We start from the raw sequence: 25,486 nt of genomic DNA, 5'->3' as shown, positions 1-25,486 counted from the left end.
GGTGGTTGGCAGGGAATTCTCAGTGAGAAGTGGACGGGAGTCAGGCAGGGGCCGAGCTGAGGTGGAGTCCGGGACATTACCCCGCACTGGAGCTGCAGAACAGCCTCTCCTCAGGTTGCATCATACTGAGGGTCACCTGCAGAGCTGACACTCCGCTCACACATCTGCTGCTGCTGCTGCTCCTCATTGGGAGAGGTGAGTGTCCTCATGGATGAGGGCTGCATGATGCAATGATTACCCATGGGTGGCAAAAATATTCTGTAGGGGAACTACAAGTACCAACCTGCTCCGGAAGCATAAAGGGGGGAATAAAAAGTTATTCAACTTTTTATTTGGGGGGATTTATTAAGACTTGCATCCAGCTGTAGCAGAACTACAACACCCAGCATTCCCTAACAGCCAGCATCTATCAGGGCATGCTGGGAGTTGTAGTTTAGCCACAGGTTGGAAGCATTAAGTGCTAAAATTTATCCCAATTTCTTGTAAATTTGCTGGCTCCGTCCACGTAAAAATGTTGAGTGATGGATAAAACCTCCAATGTGCCAAAATGTTCCCTATTTATTGTTCATTGTCCTGCGGTGTGTGATTGCTGTCAGTGAATGGAAATGTTCTAGTGCTGCAGTCACATCTGGGGGTCACAGAACGGCCACGGGGGGTCTCCCAACCCAAGTTCCATCACAGCCTTATAGGCTGCCAACATTAGGACGGGAGACCCCCCCCCCCACCTCCGCAGCCGGCCCGTACTCTGAGGGCGTGCAGCATCGGGCCGGCTTCACTCTGACCCCAAGATTGCAGCCTCATAGGCTTATATGTGACTTCCAGGAAACCCACGGTTGGTCTGGGGATTGTAGTCCGCACACTGACCTGTGACTGCAGTCTGAGGGTGAGTTTCCAGTGTCTGGATCCTAAGGGCTCATACTCACTTGTGAGAGACTCGCACAAAAACCTGGCACTGCCGCCGGCACTGGGATCGGAGCGTGCAGCTACATGTATTTCTATGCAGCCGCATGTTCCGGTCCGAGTGCCGGCAGCAGTGCCAGGTGTTCATGCGAGAGACTCGTGCGAGTCTCTCGCAATTGAGTATGAGCCCTAATCCTGAGTGTCCATTCACTGACAGCAAGCGGTGAGGAAAAATCCTGCGTCGTGCCAGTATATAGAGAAGAATCGAGTGATGTTTGGGGTATAATGGCCGTGCCTGCCATAAAGGGGGGCCGGTCCCCATCATTCCCATAAAGTTGCTATAGTCCCTGGCAGTGCCTACACACCTCCTGTTTACCTGGCTGGCGCCCATTATTTGCTCTTGCCAGCAAGTTTTTTATTTCGCCCTGTTATATAACATCTAGTTGTAGAGTTTCACAACCCAGTGTCAGTTTCCCAATCGCCAGCCTGTATACAGGACGGTCCTTTCATTAATTATTATCCTTGGTGCACTCAGTTACCCGGACAGATACGACACGACTCGTTGCACCCTACTAACTTTGGGGCATCGCTCTGGCATTCCAGCTGTTGTAAATCTACATCTCTCAGGCTGTCGGGCCATTATTATTTATTATTAATAATCGGGGCATGCTGGGAGTTATAGCTTTTCAATAGTTGGCGGCACAGGTTGCAAATTTTAAGCATGCTGCCGATATAACTCTTGTTTTGTTGTTTGCTCTCCCCGTTCAGGTAAATCTGCTGATCTCCGTGCGCCAACATGAAGTTTGCACAGTTTTTGTTAAAAAATGCCGCTCTGGCCAATGCCCCCAAACAGATCGAGAGGTTCAGCCGCTACTCGCCGTCTCCTCTCTCCATGAAGCAGTTCCTTGATTTCGGTAAGTAGAGAGTCGAGCGGAGGAGACCCCACGTGTTTCACAGAGTAAAAATGTGATTTGGGCTGTGGAGAGGGGAAAAAAAAAATTTGTGATTAGGGGTGTTAAAGGATTCTTCCATTTTTATAAAGTCATAGTTCCCGTTCATTTATCACCAAGTTATTTACTATGACCCCTAATAAACTCTTGGCTCAGCGTTTCCCGGTGAAGCTTTCTGCTGCCGCTCAACTACCAGGGCCAGCGCTAATTAAAGGGACAAGTCTTTCCTATATATTTACTGGTTGTAACGATTTATGTAGTTCATTGCTATGTTATCAGTCAGGATTTAAAAGCCAATCTTAATTTAAAAAAAAAAAAAACCCTCTCCAGTTTTCGTTCCTTTTGACTTTCTGCAGTCCAGTGATTACTCCAGCGTGGGTATTACATTAGGGAATTGCTATGTGATCACTTTTCCCCTATGTTGCTATGTAAGGATATTCTTGAATCGTATATCTTTTCGGGGGGGGGGGGGTGTTAGACTTTCTTAGTAGACAGGAGGGATCTTGTCACCGTGCCTCCAGTTGTTTTCGCAGCTCCGGACTCGACATCTGCTCACGTTTCTTTTTTTTCCCCCACATCTCGTGGCGTAAATAAGTTATCCTACCTTGGCCATCTGCACATACTCACTGTGTCCACGAGTGCTGATGTGCGCTGTACTTGTCAGAAAACACCCAACAAAACACAGATTGTAGACCCCAATGCAGAAGATGCAAATTTGCACCCCCTCAAAAAAGAAAAAAAAAATGTTCCATGGGAACCAAGGCGTCTTTGCAACTTTTCCCCAATGCATGACTCTAATTACGCCTCATCCTTTGACTTGCTGCTGGCTGGGGTTCCAAAACTACTATAGTCCTAATTATGCACACAGTTTTCAAAGTTGGATTCAAGCACTATGGACCCAAGTCTTCAATTTGCCCCAGAAATCTGACATTATTGTATGGGCGCATCGGACTGGCCGGCGGCTCTACTGACTCGAGCCTGACCGCTTCATATATTTCTATGCAGTAAGGTTGGGAAATCTGCCGTCCAGTCTGAGCGTCGCGGTCCGATTTATACGGCACGCTTACTTTAACAGATCTTGATGAGTCTTCCCTATGGTGCGTCTTCTGATCAAAGTTTCACACGGCGCACAATTTTTCACAACTTCTTGCAAAACGTTAGTTTTGCATGTTTGCTGCAAACCATTGGGAGTTTTCGGCCTGGCTCAGACAGGGATAATTTCAGTTCTTGCACGGACACCATGGCCGCTTGTCTCTTGACAAAGCCTCATATATGCCTATAAGGTTGTAAGATTGGGTCAGGAGATCCCCGGACACTTGGGCATTGCTGTACTCGTACAGACCGTGAAATGCACCTGGCCTATAAGAGTATGTTTACACGTTACGGATTTGTGTGCAAATTCTTCCGAACGGAATCAGCAGAATCCGCAGGTCAAAATACCCTCATTTTTCCTGCGGATTTTGTGCGGATTTGGCCTGCGTTTTTACACCTGCGGATTCCTTTAATGGAGTAGGTGTAAAAACGCTGCAGAATCCGCACAAAGAATTGACATGCTAATGAAAATTAACTGCTGCGTTTCCGCGCAGATTTTTCCGCAGCATGTGCACAGCAGTTTTGTTTTTCCATAGGTTAACATAGTACTGTAACTCGCTAGACACTCTGCAGCGGCAAATCCAAAACTTGTGCACATACCCTAACTGCTAAAAGTTTGGAGCAAAACAGGCAAAACTATCCTTTTGCAAGAAGTTGTGGAAAGTTATTGATGATCAGTGCCATAGACAAAGTTGCACGAAGAAGGGGCCTTGGGCTGGGTTCATTCAGTGGCCATTTCTGAGTTTTCATAGTCTCCTGCTTGCACAGCAGATGTTGGAGATCAGCCTCCCCCAGCTCTTCATAGATCCTGTAACACATGTAAATCTCCTTTTTATAATGCAGATTTTCATTGCACTGCTGGTGTCTCTGTCAGTCTTAACCCTCAGAGCCTGCTGGGAGTTGTAGTTTTACAACAGCTGGAGAGAAACAGGTGGCAGGATGATAATAGAATGGCCTCTGCCTCCTGATGGCTCAGATTTGCAGTCACTTAGAAGCCATTGTCTTCTTTCTCCTGGGGGGATCAATGAGTCCTATTGATTAGCCACAAGAACCTTGAGCCCCCTGTTGCCTAAATGCCTCCTGTTTTCTCTTTCCAAGTCCTGGATGCTCTACTTGTGCAAATATCTATTCACGTATTTAAAAAAAAAAAAAAATCCTGACCTGGGATTAAGTCCAAGAAAGTTTCCCTGAAACTGCAAAAATGTCTGGTAAACTTATTGTCCCTGACTCTTCCGTTAAATGTTAATTCTTTATCTGGGAAAGCTGGGTGATGGCAACCATAGGTTCATAATATTCACCAGCTTTCCCAGACAATAAATATAAAATCTGTTTACCAATCTGGACAACCCCTTTAACTAGTCACCAAGGTGTCGATTGGGGTGGAAGGCTGGCAGTGAGTGTTCGGTCTCTCCATAGCGCCACCACAGGGGAAATTAAGTATTACATGTCATGTATTCATCATTGGGTCCTCCAGACACTAAACACTTCACCCAAGGAGTCATTTTTGGGCCCCGGATCTTCTTGTTTTTCTGATTTCTTAGAAATCTCTCGCATGCGCCTCTTGCCTCATGTCTGAGGAATGACTTTACATCTATCCATCAGTTTTCCAGGGTTCTCCTAGGGAGCGCAGCAGATGTACTCGGCAGCTGCTCAACTTCTCAGAGCTAAGTTCTTGCATATTTACTCACATTTGTCTATGACTCCCAACAGCCATGAATAACAGTCTGCAACCCCAGCTCTTGTGAAACCCCAGCTCCCAAAATGCCCTGGTAATTCTGCTACTCTAGTGCTTATGTGGAACTACAACTCCCAGCAGTCATATTCTGTATTGTGCAACTGTCGTTAGCTATTCTACTTAACAGGACTCGTGCACTGTGGCTATTTTGAAGTTAGGGCTTGCTGGGAGTTGTAGTTCCCAGAGTAGCAGATCAGTGGAAACCTATCCTCCTGGTCAGTATCGGTGCTCTGCAAACTTGTAGCTTTCCACCGTTCTGAAGATTCACAACTCCCAGCATGTCACAAACTGTCAGTGCATGCTGGGAGTTGTAGTTTACTTTCTTTGTAAGAGATGGGGTGATGCTCTGGGTGCTTGGAAAGCTGGGTAGCAGTAATGGCCATGACTTGTAGTTGGGGAGTTGTAGCATTAGCAGAAAAAACAGCTTAAGGTACTGTCACACTTAGCGATGTACCAGCGATCCCGACCAGCGATATGACGCGGTCAGGATCGCTGGTACATCGCTAAGTGGTCGCTAGTGAGCTGCCACACAGGCAGATCGTACCAGCGACATCGCTGGGGACGGGGGTCGCTACTTACCTGTCACACTAGGCGATCCTGCGTCCTCCCGCCCGGCTCCACGTTCATCGCTCGTCTCTCCACAGGAAGCCCAGCAGGAAGCTGACGATGAGAAACAGTCCAGGATGTTCTCACGCGATCAGCAGCGGGGGAGCGGGTTGTAGGTAAGTATCAGACACAGCGATATCGCTATAACGTCACAAGTTATAGCGATATCGCTTAGTGTGACAGGCCCTTTAGACTTGTAATCTCCTGTTTACTCCAGCGTCCGTCCGTGGTTCGACAGGGCAAGGGCCGACCTCCGATAAAGAGGGCGCAGTTCAAGTGCGGTGCTTGTGTTTTGGCAGCCGCTTATCAGATTGTCGCTGTGCAGTTTCTGCCTGATCTCTGACTTCTAATAGAAGCGAATCAACAAAAAAATGTTGTCCTTCAATATTTATAATGTTGTTTTTTTTTTTTGTTTTTTTTTTCCATTTTATCTCCTTTTAGGGTCGGCCAACGGCTGTGAGAAGACCTCTTTTGCTTTCCTGCGACAGGAGCTTCCTGTCAGGCTGGCGAATATCATGAGAGAGATCTTTATCCTTCCGGATCCATTACTGAGGACGCCATCAGTGCAACTCGTCCAGAGCTGGTAACTACAACCCCCATTGTGCACAATGCAGTGTGGTGATGATGATGATTTCTGCACTTATTTTTGTGTAGGCAGCTATATCTTTTTATATAGTTGTACATGGATGCAGTTACAGCATCCAAAAGACTATGGGTCATGGGAACGGGGGGGAAAAATAGTCCCAAAATCTTCAAAATCAGTTCCAAGAGTGTGTTCTGTATTTGCAGGCTCTAGTTTAAGTGAGACTGCACATAAAGTTGCAATATTATATTACTGAGGTTTGTTAATATCTGATTAGTGGGGGGTCCGACTTCCAGTACCCCCACAGGCCGGATGTACACAGACAGAGCACCACTGCTCCAGATATGAATGGTGTCTTAAGACTGTGGGCTGAATTAGAATTGGAGGATACCTGCCGCTGTGTATACCCGTGCGCCGTGCCAGCCACCAGATCACTGCATTGCAACATACACTCCATGACGGTAGCACACCCTGGCGTAGAGCTCATATTTTAGAAAACAACCTGTGTGTATTGGCTGCGCCTGCTTTGGCACCGGGCACAGTCGGTACAGAACAGTTTAAGCAACAAATATAAACCTAGCCCTCAACTTAAAGGTATTCGCAAGGCGGTTTATTGTAGTACACGAAAAAAGACGTTTCGGTCAATGTGACCTTCTTCAGTTTCTACAAGGGTAAATATAATTACAAAACAAAATGTCATATACAACAGAAAAGATAACAAAGGGGAAAAAAAAAAAGGAAAACAGAAGTATATACATACAATAGACAAAATGGTCATACATGTCTATTGTATGTATATACTTCTGTTTTCCTTTGTTTTTGTTCCTTTGTTATCTTTTCTGTAGTATATGACATTTTGTTTTGTAATTATATTTACCCTTGTAGTAACTGAAGAAGGTCACATTGACCGAAACGTCTTTTTTCGTGTACTACAATAAACCACCTTGCGAATACCTTTAAGTTGAGGGCTAGGTTTATATTTGTTGCTTTAACGGTTCGGGAACCTAACCTTAGCACCATCTCGAGTTGTGCTCACGGTGTACTTTCGGTACAGAACAGTTTGTCCCCATTTTCTTATCTGCGGCTAGTTGGGACGTGTCCAAGGGAATTGCAGGAAAGTTAATGGCGTCTTATGCCAAGTGCCTGTTTATGAAGAGGCTGGTACATTACAGACGGGAGAGAGCACTGTCACTACACGTGGCACAGCTATTACCAGAGGACGAGGCTGGCATGGAAAATAATAGAAACTCGCTGCCCAACTTTTGTCATGTGGTTGCAAAAGCGGAGCTTGAATAGAGTGGGATTGATACATAAATGTTGGATTGATGGCTCCATAGATGGACTGTAACATAACTGATTTTATAATTAATGACGTTTCTGTGATTACTAACTTATTTCGTTCTTCTCCCATCAGGTATATTCAGAGTCTGATGGAACTGATAGAATTTGTAGAAAAAAATCCAGAAGACCAACGGGTCCTGTCTGAGTAAGTGCCGGCTGTTTATGGCATTTTATGGTTGTAGCTGGAGGCGCAGGACGAGGATCGTCACGATCCAGAGAACGCTCCGCTCTTGTTTATACAACACCAGACATTTAGCTCAATCTCGCCTGGAGGGACGTGTGGAAATTTCTACCTGCCGGTGTCATAGTGTGCTTTAATACTTCTATAATAACAGCACTGATGTTAGAACCTGACGGAGATGAACGGCGCCTCATAGACGCTGCTTATCTCTTCCAGCAGTGGCAGTTTTTGATTGTCTACCTTTGCAGAAAGCGGGCTCCTTGTCTTTATGTAAAAAGTTTGGCTGCTGCAGAACCTCAGACATTACACTGTGTTCCAAATTATTATGCAAAAAATATTTCCTCTTATTTTCTCTAAATTACCTATATGAGTTGCAGTCATTGTTATTTTCCAGTCATCTATTATTCTAGTATAATTGCAATGTTTTTGAACAAACTGCCTATGAAAACAGTATATTTTTAAAAATAATTAACACTCAAAATGCATGTTCCAAATTATTATGCACAGCAGAGTTTTCAACCTTTTTATTTTTATTTTGAACAAAAAAATGGTCAATTGTGAAATGATAAGCATTATCAGCTTATTACAAAATGAAATCAAACAGTTTTCAAGTCAAAACTTTATTCTAGGTGATGTTACATTTGCACATAGGACCCCTTGTTCGAAAGAAGCTTCTGAACTCTCTCGTCCATTGAATTGGTCAGTTTTTGGATGGTTTGCGCTTCAATTGTTTTGCCTGTGGACAGAATACCCTCCCAGAGCTGTTGCTTAGATGTGAACTGCCTCCTGCCATCACAGACACTCCTTTTGATGATGCTCCAGAGGTTCTCAATGGGGTTGAGGTCAGGAGAGATGGTGGCCACACAATAAGTTTGTCCTCTTTTATGCCCATAGCAGCCAGAGATGCAGATGTGTTATTTGCAGCATGAGACGGCGCATTGTCATGCATGAAAATGATCTTGCTGCGGAAAGCACGGTTCTTCCTCTTGAACCATGGCAGGAAGTGCTGTTTTAGAAACTCCACATAGATTATGGAGTTCATCTTTACCCCTTCAGGGATCCTAAAGGGGCCGACAATCTCTCTCCACATGATTCCAGCCCAAAACATTACTCCACCTCCTCCTTGTTGGCGCCTTAGCTGTGTTTTCATGGGGTGTCCATCCACCAGCCATCCTCCACTCCATCCATCTGGACCATCGAGCGTTGCACGGCACTCATCGGTGAACAGAACAGTTTGGAAGTCAGTCTTCAAGTATCGTTTGGCTCACTGGAGCCGTTTCTGCTTGTGTGCAGTGGATAGAGGTGGTCGACAGGATGGCTTATGCACAGCTGCAAACCTCTGAAGGACCCTGCATCTTGTTGTTCGGGGGCGATGTCTGAGGCACCAGCAGCTTCAAAAACTTGTCTGCTGCTATGACAAGGCATGTTTGCAGCTGCTCTTTTGACCTGACGCAATTGCCTGTTGGAAAGAGTCCTCAATTTTTCCTTATCAGCATGCACACGTGTGTGCTGGGAATCAGCGACATACTTCTTGATTGTGCGATGATCACGATGAAGTGTCTTGGCAATGTTGATTGTAGTCATGCCTTGACCTAAATACTCCACAATTTGTTGCTTCTCAGCAGCCGACACATCCTTTTTCTTTCCCATTTTGGCAAAAAATGTAGGCTGCTTAATAATGTGGAACAGCCTTCTTGAGTAGTCTTGCCTTTATTTGGACGCACCTGCCAAACTAATGTGCACAGGTATCTGCAATTGCTTTCTGTGATACAAAGAGCCCTGACACACATCACCATCAATGAGTTAAAATGACAGACAAAAAAATTCTAACCTTATCACTCCTAAACTCTTTTTGCATAATAATTTGGAACACAGTTTATTTAACCACGTAATAAACTTTGTTCTTCAGTTTTACAGAGACGCTGGTAAACATCAGAAACCGCCACAACAATGTGGTTCCCACCATGGCCCAGGGGGTCATTGAATACAAGGAAGCCTTTGGAGTGGATCCTGTGACCAATCAGAACGTCCAGTACTTCTTGGACCGTTTCTACATGAGTCGCATCTCCATCAGGATGCTGATTAACCAGCACAGTAAGCATCTGCTCATTACACCCATCATGGCCGATCTATTTCTTACCTATAACTATCGGCTTTGTTGGTTAGAATACATTATCCAGTGGCCTACGTGTGTGTGCTTAGTGGAGCACTAGTATTTATACATATTGGAAATCCAGTTTTTGTTTTGGTTTTCTCATAAGGCAGTGTTCTCACTTCATTATGGCAGATTTATGGTCCCACTAAATCTGTGTCTGCAGACCGTGCTACTCTTGCAGAAGATGAACAGAGCCTAAATATAAATATGTATAGATTTTAATTTTCTTGAGACCTTTATAGTAATGTGCATCTCAGCAGATATGTGCTGATGAAACTGCCATGCCATAAAAAATCTACTATGCATATTTTGCTGCAAAGTGTGAAAATACATTTCTGTAAAAATCTGCATAAGGTACATTTTAGATTTTGCTGCAGTTTTGCAATATGCTTTGCAAAAAGTGAAAATCTACTGCATGCTGCAGGTTAAAAATATTTACCGCAAATCCTGCTCTGATTTTATACCGTGCATGTAGATGAGATTTTGACAATATCCGCCGTTTGTGTATCACAAGTTCTTCTCTTGAAAAGGAGTGCTTTCTTTGTTGCCCTTTTTGACATTCGGACAGACTTCTAAACCTTTTACCTCACCATGGGTGCAGATGCACTGACTCCTGCCTGCTCCCATCTGTGAGCTAGCTCTGCACTTGTGTTGAAACGATCCCATTGATTGCAGGATACTTTTTAGGAGGATGCTTTTTAGAAGATGGTCTTGGCGCTTAACTTTCTTGTGTGCCCTGGATCCTTCTACACAGCATAGGGTTTTTCTGAATTGCAGTTTTGTTTTACAGTTCAACTGATGACTCTTCGCAACAATCTAGAGTGAATGTAGATTGCCACTATAAAAACTGAAGCAGCTAACTTTGTAAAAACCAAACTTTGTGTCCGTTTCAACTTTTTTTTTTGGCCATAATTGTGCAAGCATTGTAAAACTCTGGGGAAAAATAGTGAGGTCTACGAAAAACTTTATTAACTTGCAACTTTTGTGAAACGTCTGGACTTTACATCGTCGCCTGGACCAAAGTTCAGGAAAACAACTGGGATAAGCCGGGTTCAGTGCGCTCGGTATCTCGCTGACTGATTAGAAATGCACTTATGTGCACTTCAGATCACTTGCTTTCCAGGAAAGTTCTGTAAATTATTATTTTCATTTTTCTTTCATTATGAATATCATCACATTTCCAAGAAACTTGTATTCTGACACTATCTATAATAATAAATGCCCTAAGCAACTTCCGGTTGTAACAACTTCCGTCCAGTTGTAACCGGTGACGTCACCACACACCTCTTTCCATGTTAACCCTCAACACACACTCCTCTCACCTTTCACCATCTCCACTCACTCTTTCACTCCACATATGACCCTTTCTCTCACTCCGTCTCTCATACTCACGCCGTCATCGCCGCTGATCCACGATCCCCGACATCCTCCACGCTGGCGACATGTTCTTGCGGCAACCCCATTTTGGATCGGCGAAATCCCGCGATAGTCAAGATGGCGTCGCCACAAGAACATGTCGCCGGTGTGGAGGACGTCGGGATCCAAAATGGCGTCGGCGAAATCTCGCGAGATTTCGCCGACGCCATTTTGGATCCCGACGGCATCCACGCCGGCGACATGTTCCTGCGGCGACGCTATTTTGGATCGGCGAAATCCCGCGATACTCAAGATGGCGTCGCCGGAAGAACATGTCGCCGGCGAGGATGACATCGGGATCCAAAATGGCGTCGGCGAAAACTCGCGAGATTTCGCCGACGCCATTTTGGATCCCGACGTCCTCCACGCCGGCGACATGTTCTTCCGGCGATGCCATCTTGACTATCGCGGGATTTCACGATACTCAAGATGGCGTCGCCGCAAGAACATGTCGCCGGCGTGGACAACGTCTGGATCCAGGATGGCGCCGGCGGAAGAAGATGTCGGGGATCGTGGAGCAGCGGCGATGACGGCGTGAGTATGAGAGACGGACTGAGAGAAGGGGTCGTATGTGGAGTGAAAGAGTGAGTGGAGAATGGTGAAAGGTGAGAGGAGTGTGTGTGTTGAGGGTTAACATGGCAAGAGGTGTGATGCTATCGCATCCTCCCGATGCGATAGCATCGGGCCATAATCTAGTGTATCATAATCCTCTATAATAATCTATGGATGTTCACTTTTTGTATGTAATTATATGTCTGCATAGTTAGAATAATCATTCCCCTTTTTTCTTTTTATTTTAGCTCTTTTGTTTGATGGCGGCACTAACCCTGCACATCCCAAACACATTGGAAGTATCGACCCAAACTGTGACGTCGTGGAGGTTGTACATGGTAAGTGACAAGAAACTGAACATTTTTTTAAAGGGGAACTCCATATAAGTGCAACTTGTAGTGTGTCAACTGCAGAAGTAGCAGCAAACGGGGACTGCTTTGAGGTCTTTTTATCTTCCATATTGTGGAGGTCCCAGAATTTTGACCCCACCACCCCTTTTATCTTGGGGATGGATATACTCACACTTAAGAGGCAGGTATCCCCTCCCTTCTGTCACAAGCCTGCTCCTCTACTCTCTGATGATTTGCAAATATTTAGGAAAAAGCTGGAGGTAGAAAAAAAAAAAAAAGAACCACATGTCATTTGATTGGTTGGATGCTGATGGTCCACTAAAACTGAGCATTATTCTTGCCCTCTGGATAATAAATATTCCTGATATTAACTCGATCATTTTGAAAAAATGGAAATACAATAATCAAATGTGAATATATTAACCTGTTTCAGATGCCTTCGAGAATGCCAAGATGCTGTGTGACCAGTATTATCTAGCTTCTCCTGAACTTGTGATAAAACAGGCAAATGGTAAGTTTGACAAAAATCATTGTGTTATTATAACCATCTAGTTTTTAATTTAAAGAAATCCAATAATGGCACAGAAATTTAATTTGTTTTTAAATTATTATTCGCTGCCGAGCTTGCGTGCTATGCTAGCTATTATTACATAATAGTTGACCACAGCGAGCACTAAGGATGAGGAATACATGCATATGCATGACTTATCACACCTGTAAATAACACGTTGTTTTTATTTATTTTTTTTCTGCAGGAAAGGCTCGTGGGCAGCCCATAAATATCGTCTATGTCCCGTCCCATCTCTACCACATGCTGTTTGAGCTCTTTAAGGTATGATGCCTCCTTATTGTGAGTGAATGTATAGGGGCGAACTCAGTAGTCACACACCGTAAACTTTAATTTTTACATTAGGATTTCTTAAGGCGAAAGGGGGGAAAAGTGATGTAATTACTGCTGCAGGAAAAGTGAGGCATTACATAGGGGTTATTATAATAGGTGGTCATGCTTGTTGTGTGGGGCTTCTGGCAGCACTTCTCTGCCTGATATAGGGGAATCCCAGACTCTTATTTCCATAGAACTTTATGGGACCCAAGGAACGCGATTGTCCATATTTGTTTATAGTGTCAGCTGTCTGGGATGTTTCACAGTCCACCCCACATTATATATATATATATATATATATATATATAAAATTAACCGATGCCCTCCCACTTAACTGGTGGCTTGCTGGCTAAATTTAGCATATGGCCTCATTTAAATGAAGAAAAACTCCCCAGTCGACAGAGCGGCATCGCATTTAGAAAAACCATTATAACCGTTGCAGATGTCTTATTACCCACACTGTCAAACATCTCACTGTATCTTAATTTCAACTGGACCCCTAATCTCATAGTTTACCAGAAATAAGGAGGTTCTGCTGACGCTTATCTCCCATTTTGAAATTTTTTATTTTATTTTTATGCTTTTTGTTCTGTCCATTAGAACGCCATGAGAGCCACCGTGGAGAATCACGAGGACAGTCCTTCTCTGCCTCCTGTAAAAGTGAATGTAGTCCTCGGGATAGAGGACCTCACCATTAAGGTAACCACTTGGAAGAATGACAAAGTGCAAACACAATCTATTCCTGTCTCTGCACACTGAGTATTTATCAGGGTCATTTAACTAGTGAGCAGAGATGGAGGTGATCTCCGCAGTAATATCGTGCACTTGTGATAAGAGTCCAGATCGGTCTAGGGATCATATAGTGCCGGTATTTCTGGCTACCTGCAGGTGTTGCCTCCTTATCTTCAGAGTCCTAGTCAATTATTGCAAAAGCTACTAATAATGGCCCTTGCTGTTCACACTACTGTAGCCACTTGGTTTTCCCAGGGTCCTGAATGATGTATATTCTTTTTTTTTTTTTTTTTTTGCAGCTTACGACCCACTCCATTTTATATAATTAGCACTTTTTTTTCTGTTAGATATCTGATAACGGAGGAGGTGTACCTTTAAGAAAAATAGAGCGTCTCTTCAGTTATATGTATTCCACAGCTCCCCGACCCTTGATGGACAATTCACGCAATGCACCACTGGTAAGCGGCTGCGTACATGTCACTGCATATAATGTAGAAAAAGAATCAAGTTCTGTCTGTTGCTTTACACAGGACTGCAGAGAAACTTACTGCTTTATATTAAAGGGGTTCTCCACTTTGAAAATAAGTCTTCTAAATGTTATAAATTGGCGCAAGTTAGTTCGACTCGCACATCATATAATATTTTTTTTTTTTTTTTTTTTTTTATTATATACAATATCTCACTAAAAAATGTATGTAAGAGAGATATATAATTTTTTTTTTTTTATTTTATTTTTTTTTTTTTGTCTTACTGGCTCTTGTGTCCTCTCGTGGAATTAGAACTGATGACGTCCCATTCTGCAGTCAGCTGATTACTTTGTTCTGTGATTGGCAGCAGCCGTCAGTTGACTGAAATGGGATTTAATTCAAAGCATAATCGATCAAGAATGGGAAGTCCTAACTTTCGATCCTGGTGGAATAGACTGGAGTAGCCTGATGGAGTTTCTAGAATTATTCTATAATTTTTCTTTTGATTGTAATGTAAGCTTTCTAAGTTGGGCAAACCCCTTTCAGTCAGGAGAATGTCTAAACATTCAGTTCTGATCTTGGTAGCAAGTTAACAAATTTTATCGGTCGTCCATGACAGCACCACCTGAGAGGGGATCCGCCCTTCAGGAACAGGAAACCTACAGATACAAAAGGGCGGCACCTCTCCCACGCATCAGTTGGTTTCCTGTTCCTAGAGGACGGGACTTCCTTCAGATCATCCATCATGGAGTCGTCGAGGGATTCCCAGGCCGGCTGACCTACTCAGGTAGCGGGGGGATCTCCTACCTCGGTCAAGCTCGGGGTACCTGGAAGCGCCACGGTGGGGCCGGGTAGGTCGCCACGGCAGTGGTTAGAGCAGGCGGAGCAAAGGGTCCGGTGGACAGCCGTCTCCAGAATGCGGGCACCAGGTATGTATGCAGGCCCCTCCTGATGCGTCTCCCCCCGGGGTCCGGTCTCAAACCCCCTCCGGCCGGGTCGGCGGTTACGTCCGGTCGGCAAGCGCAGGCTGGCGCGCATGGGGGACGGCGGGCATACCGGAGCCGGGGGCGCCGTGCCGGCTCCTTTCCGCGCGCTCCTGCGGCCTCTGACGCGCGGCGGAAGTGACGCGGCGGAAGGGGCGGGGCAGGGAACGCCAAAACCGGAAGTCGGGTGCCGGCCGCCTTCCTAGTGTGCGCCGCGTGTGCGCGGCGATCCGGGGGGACGCGCGGTACCCGAGGCGGTGGGGGGGGGGGACGGATCATGCGGGGGAAGGTCGCGGGAGGGTTCCTGGGGGAGGTGCCGTGCCAGTGCCCTGCTGACCGGATACTGGGAGGCCTTAAAGGGCAGGAGGTGATGCTGCCGGGGTGCTTCTGAAGGCCCAGCGATGGTTATGACAGAACCCCCATAGAGCAGCAGGACGTGCAGGAGCGCCCACAGAAGGAGGCCTCGGTGAAGCCTCATACGAGTGGCCAGCAAGCGGACGAGTGAGCAGAGCCGCAGAAGTTCCTCCAGTCTAAAGGATTCCCGCTGCCTCCCTCCGTGATCCGGTACCGGCCTCATCTGCATGGGTAAGAGATCTCCGTGAATGTACCCTGATGCAGTGTTCCCTTATGCTGGTTTCGCAGGGGAGGAAAGCTACGGTAAAACAGAAGCACAGGGAATGTGCCCTCTGTAGTTGCCCCTTACCAGACGGCCACACCAAAAGACTATGTCAGCCATGTGTGCGACAGACGGTAGGGGTTGGAAGGGGACGGGGGCCCAGGCATAGGCTGACAGGCCCTTACACTCTCCCCCATCCTTACAGGGACAGAGATGAAAGCCCTATCTAAAAGGGACTCTTCTAGGGGGAGAGAATTTAGTTTCTCAGGGTCGGAGTCCTCAGCTGCCCCTAGGACAAGCTAGATAAAGGAATATGGTCCACCATGGCAGTAGCAGACTCAAAGCCAGAGCTTTCGGCACAGGTAATGTTCGGAGGTCTAGATCCCAGGAAACACAAAGCTTTTCCATTAAATGATAAGGTCCAGAGCCTGATAGAAAGGGAATGGAAGAGACCCGAAAAAAGGGGCTCCTTACCACCTGCCTTCAAACGGAGGTACCCATTTGATGACCCAGTGGTAAACAGATGGGATAAGGCCCCTAAGCTGGACGCGGCAGTAGCCAAAGCCTCCAAAAAGTCCTCCATACCGTTCGATGATATGGCCTCCTTAAAAGACCCGCTGGGAAAAAAAAAAGCGGATTCCTTTCTAAAGGGAACATGGGAGATGTCAGCAGGCGCCCTAAGACCAGCGATAGCTGCCACTTGTATAGCCAGATCCGTGATGGTCTGGCTAGATCAACTAGATTCCCATCTGAAGGACGGAGCCCCAAGAGCATCCATTCGGAAAACTCTACCGATCATCCAGAGTGCTGCGGCTTTCTTGGCTGATGCCTCAGCAGACTCGGCAAGGATGGCGGCTAGATCAGCTGGGTTATCAAACGCAGCTCGAAGGGCCCTCTGGTTAAAATGCTGGCCAGGAGATATCCAGGCCAGGTCATGACTCTGCTCCATTCCATATGAGGGGAATATCTGTTTGGCCCCGTCCTGGACGAACTTTTAGAGAAAGCCGGGAACGATAAAAAGAAGTTCCCCCAGCCTCCCGAATCCTTCTTATAGACGCCCTTCACCAGGAAAGGATATTTCCATAGAAGGCCGTCCAGAGATCAGGGCAGATGGGACGACAAAAGAAGGAGAGGTACAGGTTTCATGTTCGGAGGAGGGGGGCGCCAGGAATGTCCATCACGTGACACTAAAAAACCGCCCCAATGACTAGACTCTGTGGGGGGAGACTAGCTGCCTTCTACCCAGCCTGGTCGCTGATCTCTAGCAGCAACTGGATACTGGGGGTGATAGCTGCGGGTTTACGACTAGAGTTCACCCGGGTTCCCCTAGATCGATTTAAGGTCACCCCTCTCAGGTCCTCCACATCAGAACAAGCTGCCCTGGAGGCCGAGGTTCATGAGCTTTGCCACAAGAAAGTCCTGACTATGGTTCCAGAGGGAGAAAGGGGGAAAGGTTTCTACTCCCCTCTGTTCCTAGTCCGCAAGCCAGACGGCTCCTTTAGGACTATAATTGATCTCAAGTCCCTCAAACGATTTCTTGGTTATACGGCCGTTCAAAATGGAAACAATCAATTCAACAATAAAGTTGTTGTTTCAAAACTGCTTTATGGTGGTGTTAGATTTAAAAGATGCATACTACCATATACCCATTCATACAGCCCATCAGCGCTTCCTCAGAGTAGCGGTTCAGTTAAATGGGTCAGTTGAACATTTCCAATATGCGGCCCTCCCCTTTGGGGTGGCAGTCGCTCCCCGGTTGTTTACTAAAGTGGCGGAAGTTATGGCCCATCTACGTGAATCTAACATTCTAGTAGTCCCCTACTTAGATGACTTCCTGATTATAGGGAAAACGGCAAACATTGTAAGGAACGGCTACAGAGGGCAATGTCGGATAATTTGTCCAGAGGGGTTCCCTGGGAGTGTGACATATCCCCCATAGTCACTACGGATGCTAGCCCTTCCGGTTGGGGAGCTCATATGGGTGAAGTCCTAGTCCAGGGCCTATGGGACCATCACCAGATAAAAATGTCATCTAATTTGAAAGAACTGACAGCAGTAGAGCAGGCAGCTAAGAAGTTACTTATGTATCTGCAGGGCCATCATGTGCGAGTGTTCTCCGACAATCAGGTCACAGTGGCTTATGTCAACCACCAAGGTGGGACTCGTTCCAAACCCCTGAGGAATGTGGCAGAACGGTTGTTCCAACTAGCAGAGCAGCATTTTCTATCTTTGACAGCACTACACATAAAAGGGAAAGAAAATATGATGCCGCAACCTACTAAAACAAGGAGAATGGTCCCTAAACAATTCGATCTTCGACCTGATTATACAAAAATGGAGACAGCCAGAGGTAGATCTCTTCGCCACCAAGGAAAACAGGAAATTAAGACTATTCTGCTCCCTAAATCCCAGAGAGAACCCCCTGGCGGTAGATGCCTTTCTGATAAAGTGGGACTTCAGGCTAGCATACGCCTTCCCTCCCCTATCGCTACTACCCTTGGTGTTGAGAAAAATCAAGAGAGACAGAGCAAGGGTCATAGTCATTGCTCCATTTTGGCCCAGGAGGGCATGGTTCTCATGCCTCAGGACCATGTCGGTGTCCGATCCTTGGGTTCTTCCGGACATCCCGGATCTCCTATCCCACGGCCCAGTCTTCCACCCTCAGGTGGCTGGCCTACATCTGACGGCGTGGAGTTTGAGCGGGCACTCTTAAAAGAAAAAGACTTCTCCCCAGACTTGATTAACACCCTACTTAAGAGTAGGAAGGCCATTACTACCAAGATCTATCTTAGAATTTGGAAGAAGTTCCTGCAGCGCTCTGAAATAGTTGCTGGGGGTTCAACTCCAATAAATCAGATCTTAGAGTTTCTTCAGAAAGGTCTGGATATGGGACTTTCCACTAGTACTCTTAAAGTACAAGTATCAGCTTTGGGGGCTCTCTTTAGCTGCAACATCGCAGGTAATTACTGGATCAGTAGGTTAATTAAGGCAGCAGGTAGGTCCAGGCCAGTAATGAAGGATAGATTCATGCCATGGGACTTGAATCTAGTCCTTACGGCCATGACGGAAGCTCCATTCGAACCTATTTCTTCAGCTTCCATTAAAAATCTGTCCCTCAAAGTAGCCTTCCTGGTAGCTCTAACCTCAGCTCGCAGAGTAAGCGACATCCAGGCATTATTTAGGCGTCCTCCTTATATACAGGTTAAGGACAGGTAATACTCAGACCTGATCCGGCGTACTTACCTAAAGTGGTTTCTAACTTTCATAGGACTCAGGAAATAGCCCTTCCATCCTTCCTCCCTAATCCAGCTAATGAGAAGGAAGAAAAACTACATACCCTGGATGTTAGGAAATGCCTCATAGAATATCTGGCAGCTACTGATCCTTGGAAGAAAGATAATTCCGTATTTATTTCCCACCAAGGCCCTAGGAAAGGTTGTAGAGTGTCAAAAAATACACTAGCCAGGTGGATTAGAGAAGCAATTTCTGTAGCATACACTTCAAAGGCAGGTCGCCACCTGGGAAGCTGAGGGCACATTCCACCAGAGCCATGGCGACCTCGTGAGCCGAGAGATCAGAAGTCTCCATCGACCAGATATGTAAGGCGGCTACTTGGTCCTCTCCGAGCACCTTTTATAGTCATTATAGGCTAGACCTGGGTGCTTCCACAGACCTCTCTTTTGGTATAAGGGTGCTGCAGGCTGTAGTCCCTCCCTAAATAGTTATTACTCTCTGTAATTCTCTCAGGTGGTGCTGTCATGGACGACCGATAAAGTCTTAGTTACTCACCGGTTAACGGTATTTTTCGGAGTCCATGACAGCACCCGTATATTCCCTCCCTTTTAGTCTATTTTGGGTGTGCACTTCTTCCTCTTATACGTACACGGGTAATTTAAATAGTTGTGTTTAGTATTGTATATGTTATGCTATTAACCATTGTGGTGCTCTGTAATCCAACTGATGCGTGGGAGAGGTGCCGCCCTTTTGTATCTGTAGGTTTCTTGTTCCTGAAGGGCGGATCCCCTCTCAGGTGGTGCTGTCATGGACTCCGAAAAATACCGTTAACCGATGAGTAACTAAGACTTTCTACAGAGCCCCTGCAGGAAACATGAAGTATTACACCATCCACATTAAAATCAATGGGCTTTCCATGTAAAATGCGGACCTGCCAGGACCCCCAGATGCTCTGGCTTGGTCCCTAATTCTCTCATGGGATATTTCAAAATAGATTTTTTTTTTTTTAATTTATTTTTTTTAAACTAAACCATTTTTAGCAACTTCAGCTCTGCTACATGTGTGTATGTTATAACTCATTAATACTATATATATTTATTTTTCAGGCTGGTTTCGGGTACGGTTTGCCAATTTCTCGCCTTTATGCCAAATACTTCCAAGGGGATCTAATGCTGCATTCGATGGAGGGTTTTGGGACGGACGCGGTCATTTACATGAAGGTAATGTCGCTGTATTATTCATTGTGCTGTGTGGTTCCTTGTGGCTTTTAGCCTCAGGGTTTTTCATGTACAATGAAGTGAAACTCTTGTTTTGGAGACTAGTTTACCGATTGTTATCGGAGGATTGTGTAACCCAGTTATTATTGGTCCGTTTAACCTCCTGGCGACCTGCTCGGCATGTTTGCCACTTGTGTGCCAAGATCAAAAAGATCAAGGCAGAGAAATGGCATCTGGGAGGAAGGAGAAGCAGCAATCCCCCTCTGAGTGAATAATTTCTCTTTATCTCTTGCAATCCCCTTTTTATAGCCAAAATGGCATTCATAGCCATGATTTAGGAAGTTGTAAGTTCTGTAATTAACTAATATAATACAATTCTAAAATCTATAGCTCTTCCTAATGAAGATAAGCCGCCTTGTGATCCCGTCTTGGTGTTAAAGGTCTCTAAGGGTTAATGTGTTCACATGTACAGTATATTAAAGCGTTGTGTACCCCTAAAGAGGAAGGACAGACTCAGCGGTCTTGGATTTGCTACCGCTGTAGGATCTGATGAGCGAAAACTCTCGCTCTAAGCTAATCCTGATCTGTGGCCATTGAAGTGTCGTTTTATGGATGGATGATCTGCTCGTCCCTCAATGACTTCCAGTATATTAGATTATTAGACGGAAGGATTTCAACAGTGTTAAGATGTTAACCTATTTCTATATCCTAAGAAACTGCAATGGAAATCTGGAGGGAAGGGTGCAGAAAATTCACAACTGTACAGGAAACTGCAAAATTACTCTCTGGAACAGTAAAATGCCAAATGTTGTAGCTGTATATATCCATAATGAGGCTCAATACGGAGTTCCGCTCTGGAGTATAATATGGGAAATAACTCATCGGTGCAGGATAAGTACTGTAATGTATGTACACAGTGACTGCACCAGCAGAATAGTGAGTGCAGCTCTGGAGTATAATACATGATGTAACTCAGGATCAGTAATGTATGTACACAGTGACTGCACCAGCAGAATAGTGAGTGCAGCTCTGGAGTATAATACATGATGTAACTCAGGATCAGTAATGTATGTACACAGTGACTGCACCAGCAGAATAGTGAGTGCAGCTCTGGGGTATAATACAGGAGCCATACTTTGTTTCAAGGTACATCTTTGATTCCATCATTGTCTATTCATGCACTGTTCGTAATTGGTTTCCAGCTGTATTTTGGTGCCAGTTCCATTCCAGTGCCAGATCAATCCTGGTTGGGGAGTGCATGTGGCAGATGTAGAGTTCTGTCATTTTCCCCAGATATCAGGGACATTAATTGTAATGGACTGGATAGTGAGTTTGGCTCTGGAGTATAATACAGGATGTAACTCAGGATCAGTAATGTAATGTATGTACACAGTAACTGCACCAGCAGAATAGTGAGTGCAGCTCTGGAGTATAATACAGAATTTAACTCGGGCTAAGTGAAGGCATTGTGAAGATGAAGCCATGTATTCATGTAGTTTTCTTTATATTTTTTGCAGGCTCTTTCCTCGGAGTCCGTAGAGAGACTACCAGTCTTCAATATGTCTGCATGGAAGCATTATAAACTATGCACAGAGGCAGATGACTGGTGTATTCCTAGCAGTGAGCCAAAGAACCTCGCCAGGTAGAAGAGCCTTGAAGGTTTTCTCAGGAGATGAGAATAAAGGGATCAAGCACTCGTTGCACAGGACTATTAACCTGCAAGTGTTATGTTACCAAGAGGAAAAAGGAAGCTTGTACTGTGCTGGAGCTGGCCGTGGACGCGACAAGGAGGGCCAGTCACCGATCCAAACTCTGTAGTAGTTAATAGATATATGTTCACTCGTCTTCTAATGTTCCCGTGTCAATGAACATTGCTGATCTCCATGGACGAAGCCAAGTGAGAAAATCTGCTTCCTTCAAGATAAAGGAAAGGTTCACCAAAATCCACTTCGATCTACTGAGGCGACCAACTTTTATAATCCAGTAGGATATGATATTTTCTATGATCCCTACGGACCTTTCCCATCCGTAGTGCAACCTGTAGGGCGACCATGCATGTCGCAGAGCAGTCGCCCTCTCCCACTACTACGTCATTTCCATATTATGTATTTAGGAAAAGAGATTTCCTTTTCTTTTATCCTATAATCTAGTTCAGGTTCATTTTGCCATAAAAAGCCTAAACTTAAGTGGAGGGTTTCCTGTTATTGCCAAAAAAAATGACTAAAATGTTCCTGTGATGCCATAGTCTTGGTGGCTAACGCGTTTTGGTCACTTCACTACACCTGAATGTAAATGAATATGTAATTCCGGGGTCTGTGTAATTTTTCTTTTTCTTTTAAAGAAATATTTCAAGTATATTTATATCTTAGCGCTGTAGATCATGACCTCAAAATGCGTCGTTATTTCTATACAGCCAGTCTTGTACTGTTTGAGTCGACATCCAATATGTTCTGAATGTTACATGTACCTATAGACATGGTATATGGGAAAGTTTTAATGCCACTTACATTTTGGATATTGTAAACAAAAAAGAAACCACAGACTGTGGTATCTTCCATTGAGGTTGTGTATATTTTTATTTGGGCTTCATCTGGCTAAAAAAAAATGTAACTTCAGGAAAACAAAAATTGTGTTTTAACGTATAAGCTGCTTGAATTTTTTCCCTAATTTATCAGACTTTCCAATGACTGATAAAAGCGGGAAATAACTTGAATTTATGGCCTATTGTTTCAAGCCCGAGTTTGCTGCAATCACTCTATAAGGGAGTGAACTTACTAAGTGACTTCTGCCAGTTTTAGAGTGTAAAATATTCCCCCAAAAAGTCACAAATTTCGCTGTTTGCTGGTAAATGTGCAACTTTTTTTTTTTTTTTCAGTTTTCAGCAGTCCATGGCACTTTTCTCAAAAGTTTCGTGGAGTTTTAAGACAGGACTTTGTGGCCCAACAAATGCACTATAATTTACACCAGGAAGTTGTCTGCTGTACAACAGACTGCCTATCCATACTGCACAGATTTGTTATAAAACTCTCCTGCAATAAGGAGCTGGTATATTGGGGGACTAACTGTGTAGTAAATATATATTTTAAGGTCTTTGCTACAAAGACCTTTGCTTCAAAATCCCCGCCCCCCCCCCCCCAAAAGCCCTTTTTAATTATAATATATTACGTGTATTTTTTAAATTCATTTATTATATTCAGTTCTGGCATGTGCCCAGTTACCAGTCCCGACATGTCTTTTATTTTCTTCTTCTTTTTTTTTTTTTTTTTTTTTTTTTTTTTAAGATTGTCTAAAATCTTGTTAATTTATTATAATGACTTTCCTCATGTGCCGCGTCTCAGCTGTGGACAATAATAACATTATTATTTTTTGCCTCTTTTTAAGTTTCAGGTGCTGTAAAAATAAATATATTTTTTACGTCTTGCGCCGTACTGCATCTTCAGATGATTTAATTGGAAATAAAATACTTGACATGATGAAAGTTTCGTGTGATTGTGTCTCTTTAATATTCATTCCTCTGGTTAATTTTAGATAAAAGAAAATCATTCTGAGGGGCGCTGATTCATCCCTGGGCCTCTTTCCCCCCCCCCCCCCCCCCTCATTCTTATAAGAGCCATAATATTTTTTTTTCGTTCGTATGGCCATATGAGGACTTGGTTTTTTTGTTTTTTGTGTGGACGACTTGTACTTTTGAACGACACCATTGATTTTACATTATAGTGTACTGGAAAGAGGGGAAAAAAAAATTCCAAATGAGTTGAAATTGCAAAAAAAGTGCAATTCAACAATTGTTTTAGTAATGTTAACTATATGGTAAAACTTTCTTTTCATCACTTACAAATGTCTGATTTTTTTTTTTTTTTTTTTATTAAAGATTTTGCTTTGTTGCCATTTTTTTTGAGACTTGTAGCGTTTTCACTTTTCAGAATCTGAATGATGACTTTTTTTTTCTGATCGCCTTTTATTGCAATGTTGCCATAATTCTGTGTTTCAGTATTTTTTTTAATTTTCTTGTTATGCTTTTCCTGATTGGATAAATGTATTTAATATTTCGATCTGACTTTTCTGAACTCGGCGATACCAAATGTGTATTTTTATTTTTTTTATTTGTTTCAGTGGAGGAAAAAGGGGGGTGATTTGAACTTTTTCTTTTTATATATTTTTAAGCTTAGTATTTAATAGTCCCCTTAGAAAGATTGCACTTTAAGTCCCTTATCGCCTGTGCTATACATAGCCGGGCTTGAGCACTGCTGAGATCGTGGTTTTAAAGGAGTCCAGTCAGTGCAGCACTGACAGGTATAACGTTTTGCAGTGCTAGTGTCCAAGTAATAACAGTTAAAGTTCCAAAGACTAAGCAAAATTGTAAAAATATTTAAAAAACAACAACACAAAATAAGGGAAAGTGTTTAAAAAAAATATACCAATAAATACATATATTTATGTAAAAAAATACATTTCAATAAAAAATGAAAAACATGGCAAAAAACTGCTTTTCCATGAAACCGCCTATCAAAAAATGGAATAAAACGCGATCAAAATGACAAGTGTAAATAACAATTGTCGCTGGAAAAATCATCTTGTCTCTCAAAAAAAACAAGCCACCATGCAGCTCCATCACAGGATAAATGTGAATCAAAATGTTCTCTACCCCAAAATGCCACAAATTTAAGTTTCAACTCAAGCCACAAAAAAACAAATCTTCACTCAGGTCAGTCACCTGTGAACCAAAATATAGGGGGTGTCCAAGTTACTGATGGCACAAAGGCTCTAAAAAAAGCTAAATGGCTCCCAGTAAAAGAAATCTAGCAAAATTTGCGCTCCTAATGACCCTTCATTCTGAGCCCCATAATGTGGCTAAACCTCAGTTGGTATCCCACATGTTTGACATTAACATAGTACGGATAGCCTACTTAATTTACAGGTGTGTATTTCCAGAATGACGAGCTGGGCGTAATGTACTGGGCACTACAATGGCATATTTGCTATTTTCACTCTGCAACTCCCACTGCGTGTTTTTTTTTTTTTTTTTTTTCTGGAAAATGCCATAGTGTAAAAAATCGTCACTACACCCATAAATGAATTTCCAGAGGGGTGTAAATTTCAATATGGGGTAGTTTGAGGGTAGTTACACTATTTAGGCACATCAGGGGTTCTGCAAGTGGAGTCCGTAAACTATTCTAGAAAAATTTGTGCCAATTAAGTCAAATAGTCCTCAGTCCCTCCCAAGCTCTGCCGTGTGGCCAAACAGTAATGTACAGCGACATGTGGGGTTTTGCCACATTCAAGAGAAATTGTGTTACAACTTATGGGGCTTTTTTTTTTTTTTTTTTTTTTTTTACCCATTTCCCCTTGTGGAAATAAATTTGCAGCTAAAACAATATTTTTGTGATTAAAAAAAGGAATTATTATTTCCCTTCTGAGCTTTGCACTGTGTCTTTAATGTAGTTTTCTGACCACATATCGGATATTGGCATAATCAGGGGAAATTGTGTAACT

General features: G+C 44.0%; 1 protein-coding gene and 1 non-coding gene across 2 annotated transcripts; both read left to right on the top strand.

Moving 5' to 3' along the window:
- Nucleotides 1–23,471, top strand: PDK4 (pyruvate dehydrogenase kinase 4). The gene is made up of 12 exons (XM_073582073.1): nucleotides 1–195; nucleotides 1,669–1,814; nucleotides 5,725–5,866; nucleotides 7,281–7,352; nucleotides 9,298–9,482; nucleotides 11,760–11,849; nucleotides 12,295–12,372; nucleotides 12,617–12,693; nucleotides 13,345–13,443; nucleotides 13,824–13,934; nucleotides 19,883–19,996; nucleotides 21,511–23,471. The coding sequence occupies exons 2-12, from the start codon at nucleotides 1,697–1,699 to the stop codon at nucleotides 21,637–21,639; spliced, it is 1,215 nt and encodes a 404-aa protein (XP_073438174.1). The 5' UTR covers nucleotides 1–195; nucleotides 1,669–1,696; the 3' UTR covers nucleotides 21,640–23,471.
- LOC141095974 (small nucleolar RNA SNORA54) lies at nucleotides 21,170–21,301 on the top strand. Its single transcript, XR_012233537.1, has one exon. It is a non-coding gene; the product is annotated as a small nucleolar RNA SNORA54 (small nucleolar RNA).
- Nucleotides 23,472–25,486: the final 2,015 nt, after the last annotated feature.

The sequence above is a fragment of the Dendrobates tinctorius genome, unplaced genomic scaffold, assembly GCF_039654945.1.
Source record: "Dendrobates tinctorius isolate UK_male_01 unplaced genomic scaffold, ASM3965494v1 ptg000070l, whole genome shotgun sequence".
In the NCBI taxonomy this organism is placed as follows: domain Eukaryota; kingdom Metazoa; phylum Chordata; class Amphibia; order Anura; family Dendrobatidae; genus Dendrobates; species Dendrobates tinctorius.
Note: the sequence above shows the minus strand (reverse complement) of the source record. Positions and strands in the feature narration are given on the sequence as shown.

Bases quoted from the DNA above. Each gene is read 5' to 3' on its own strand.
- PDK4 (XM_073582073.1), top strand. From the start codon at position 1,697: ATGAAGTTTGCACAGTTTTTGTTAAAAAATGCCGCTCTGGCCAATGCC. The intron at 13,444-13,823 runs GTAACCACTTGG...TTTTTCTGTTAG, and splicing joins TAGAGGACCTCACCATTAAG to ATATCTGATAACGGAGGAGG. The intron at 19,997-21,510 runs GTAATGTCGCTG...TATTTTTTGCAG, and splicing joins ACGCGGTCATTTACATGAAG to GCTCTTTCCTCGGAGTCCGT.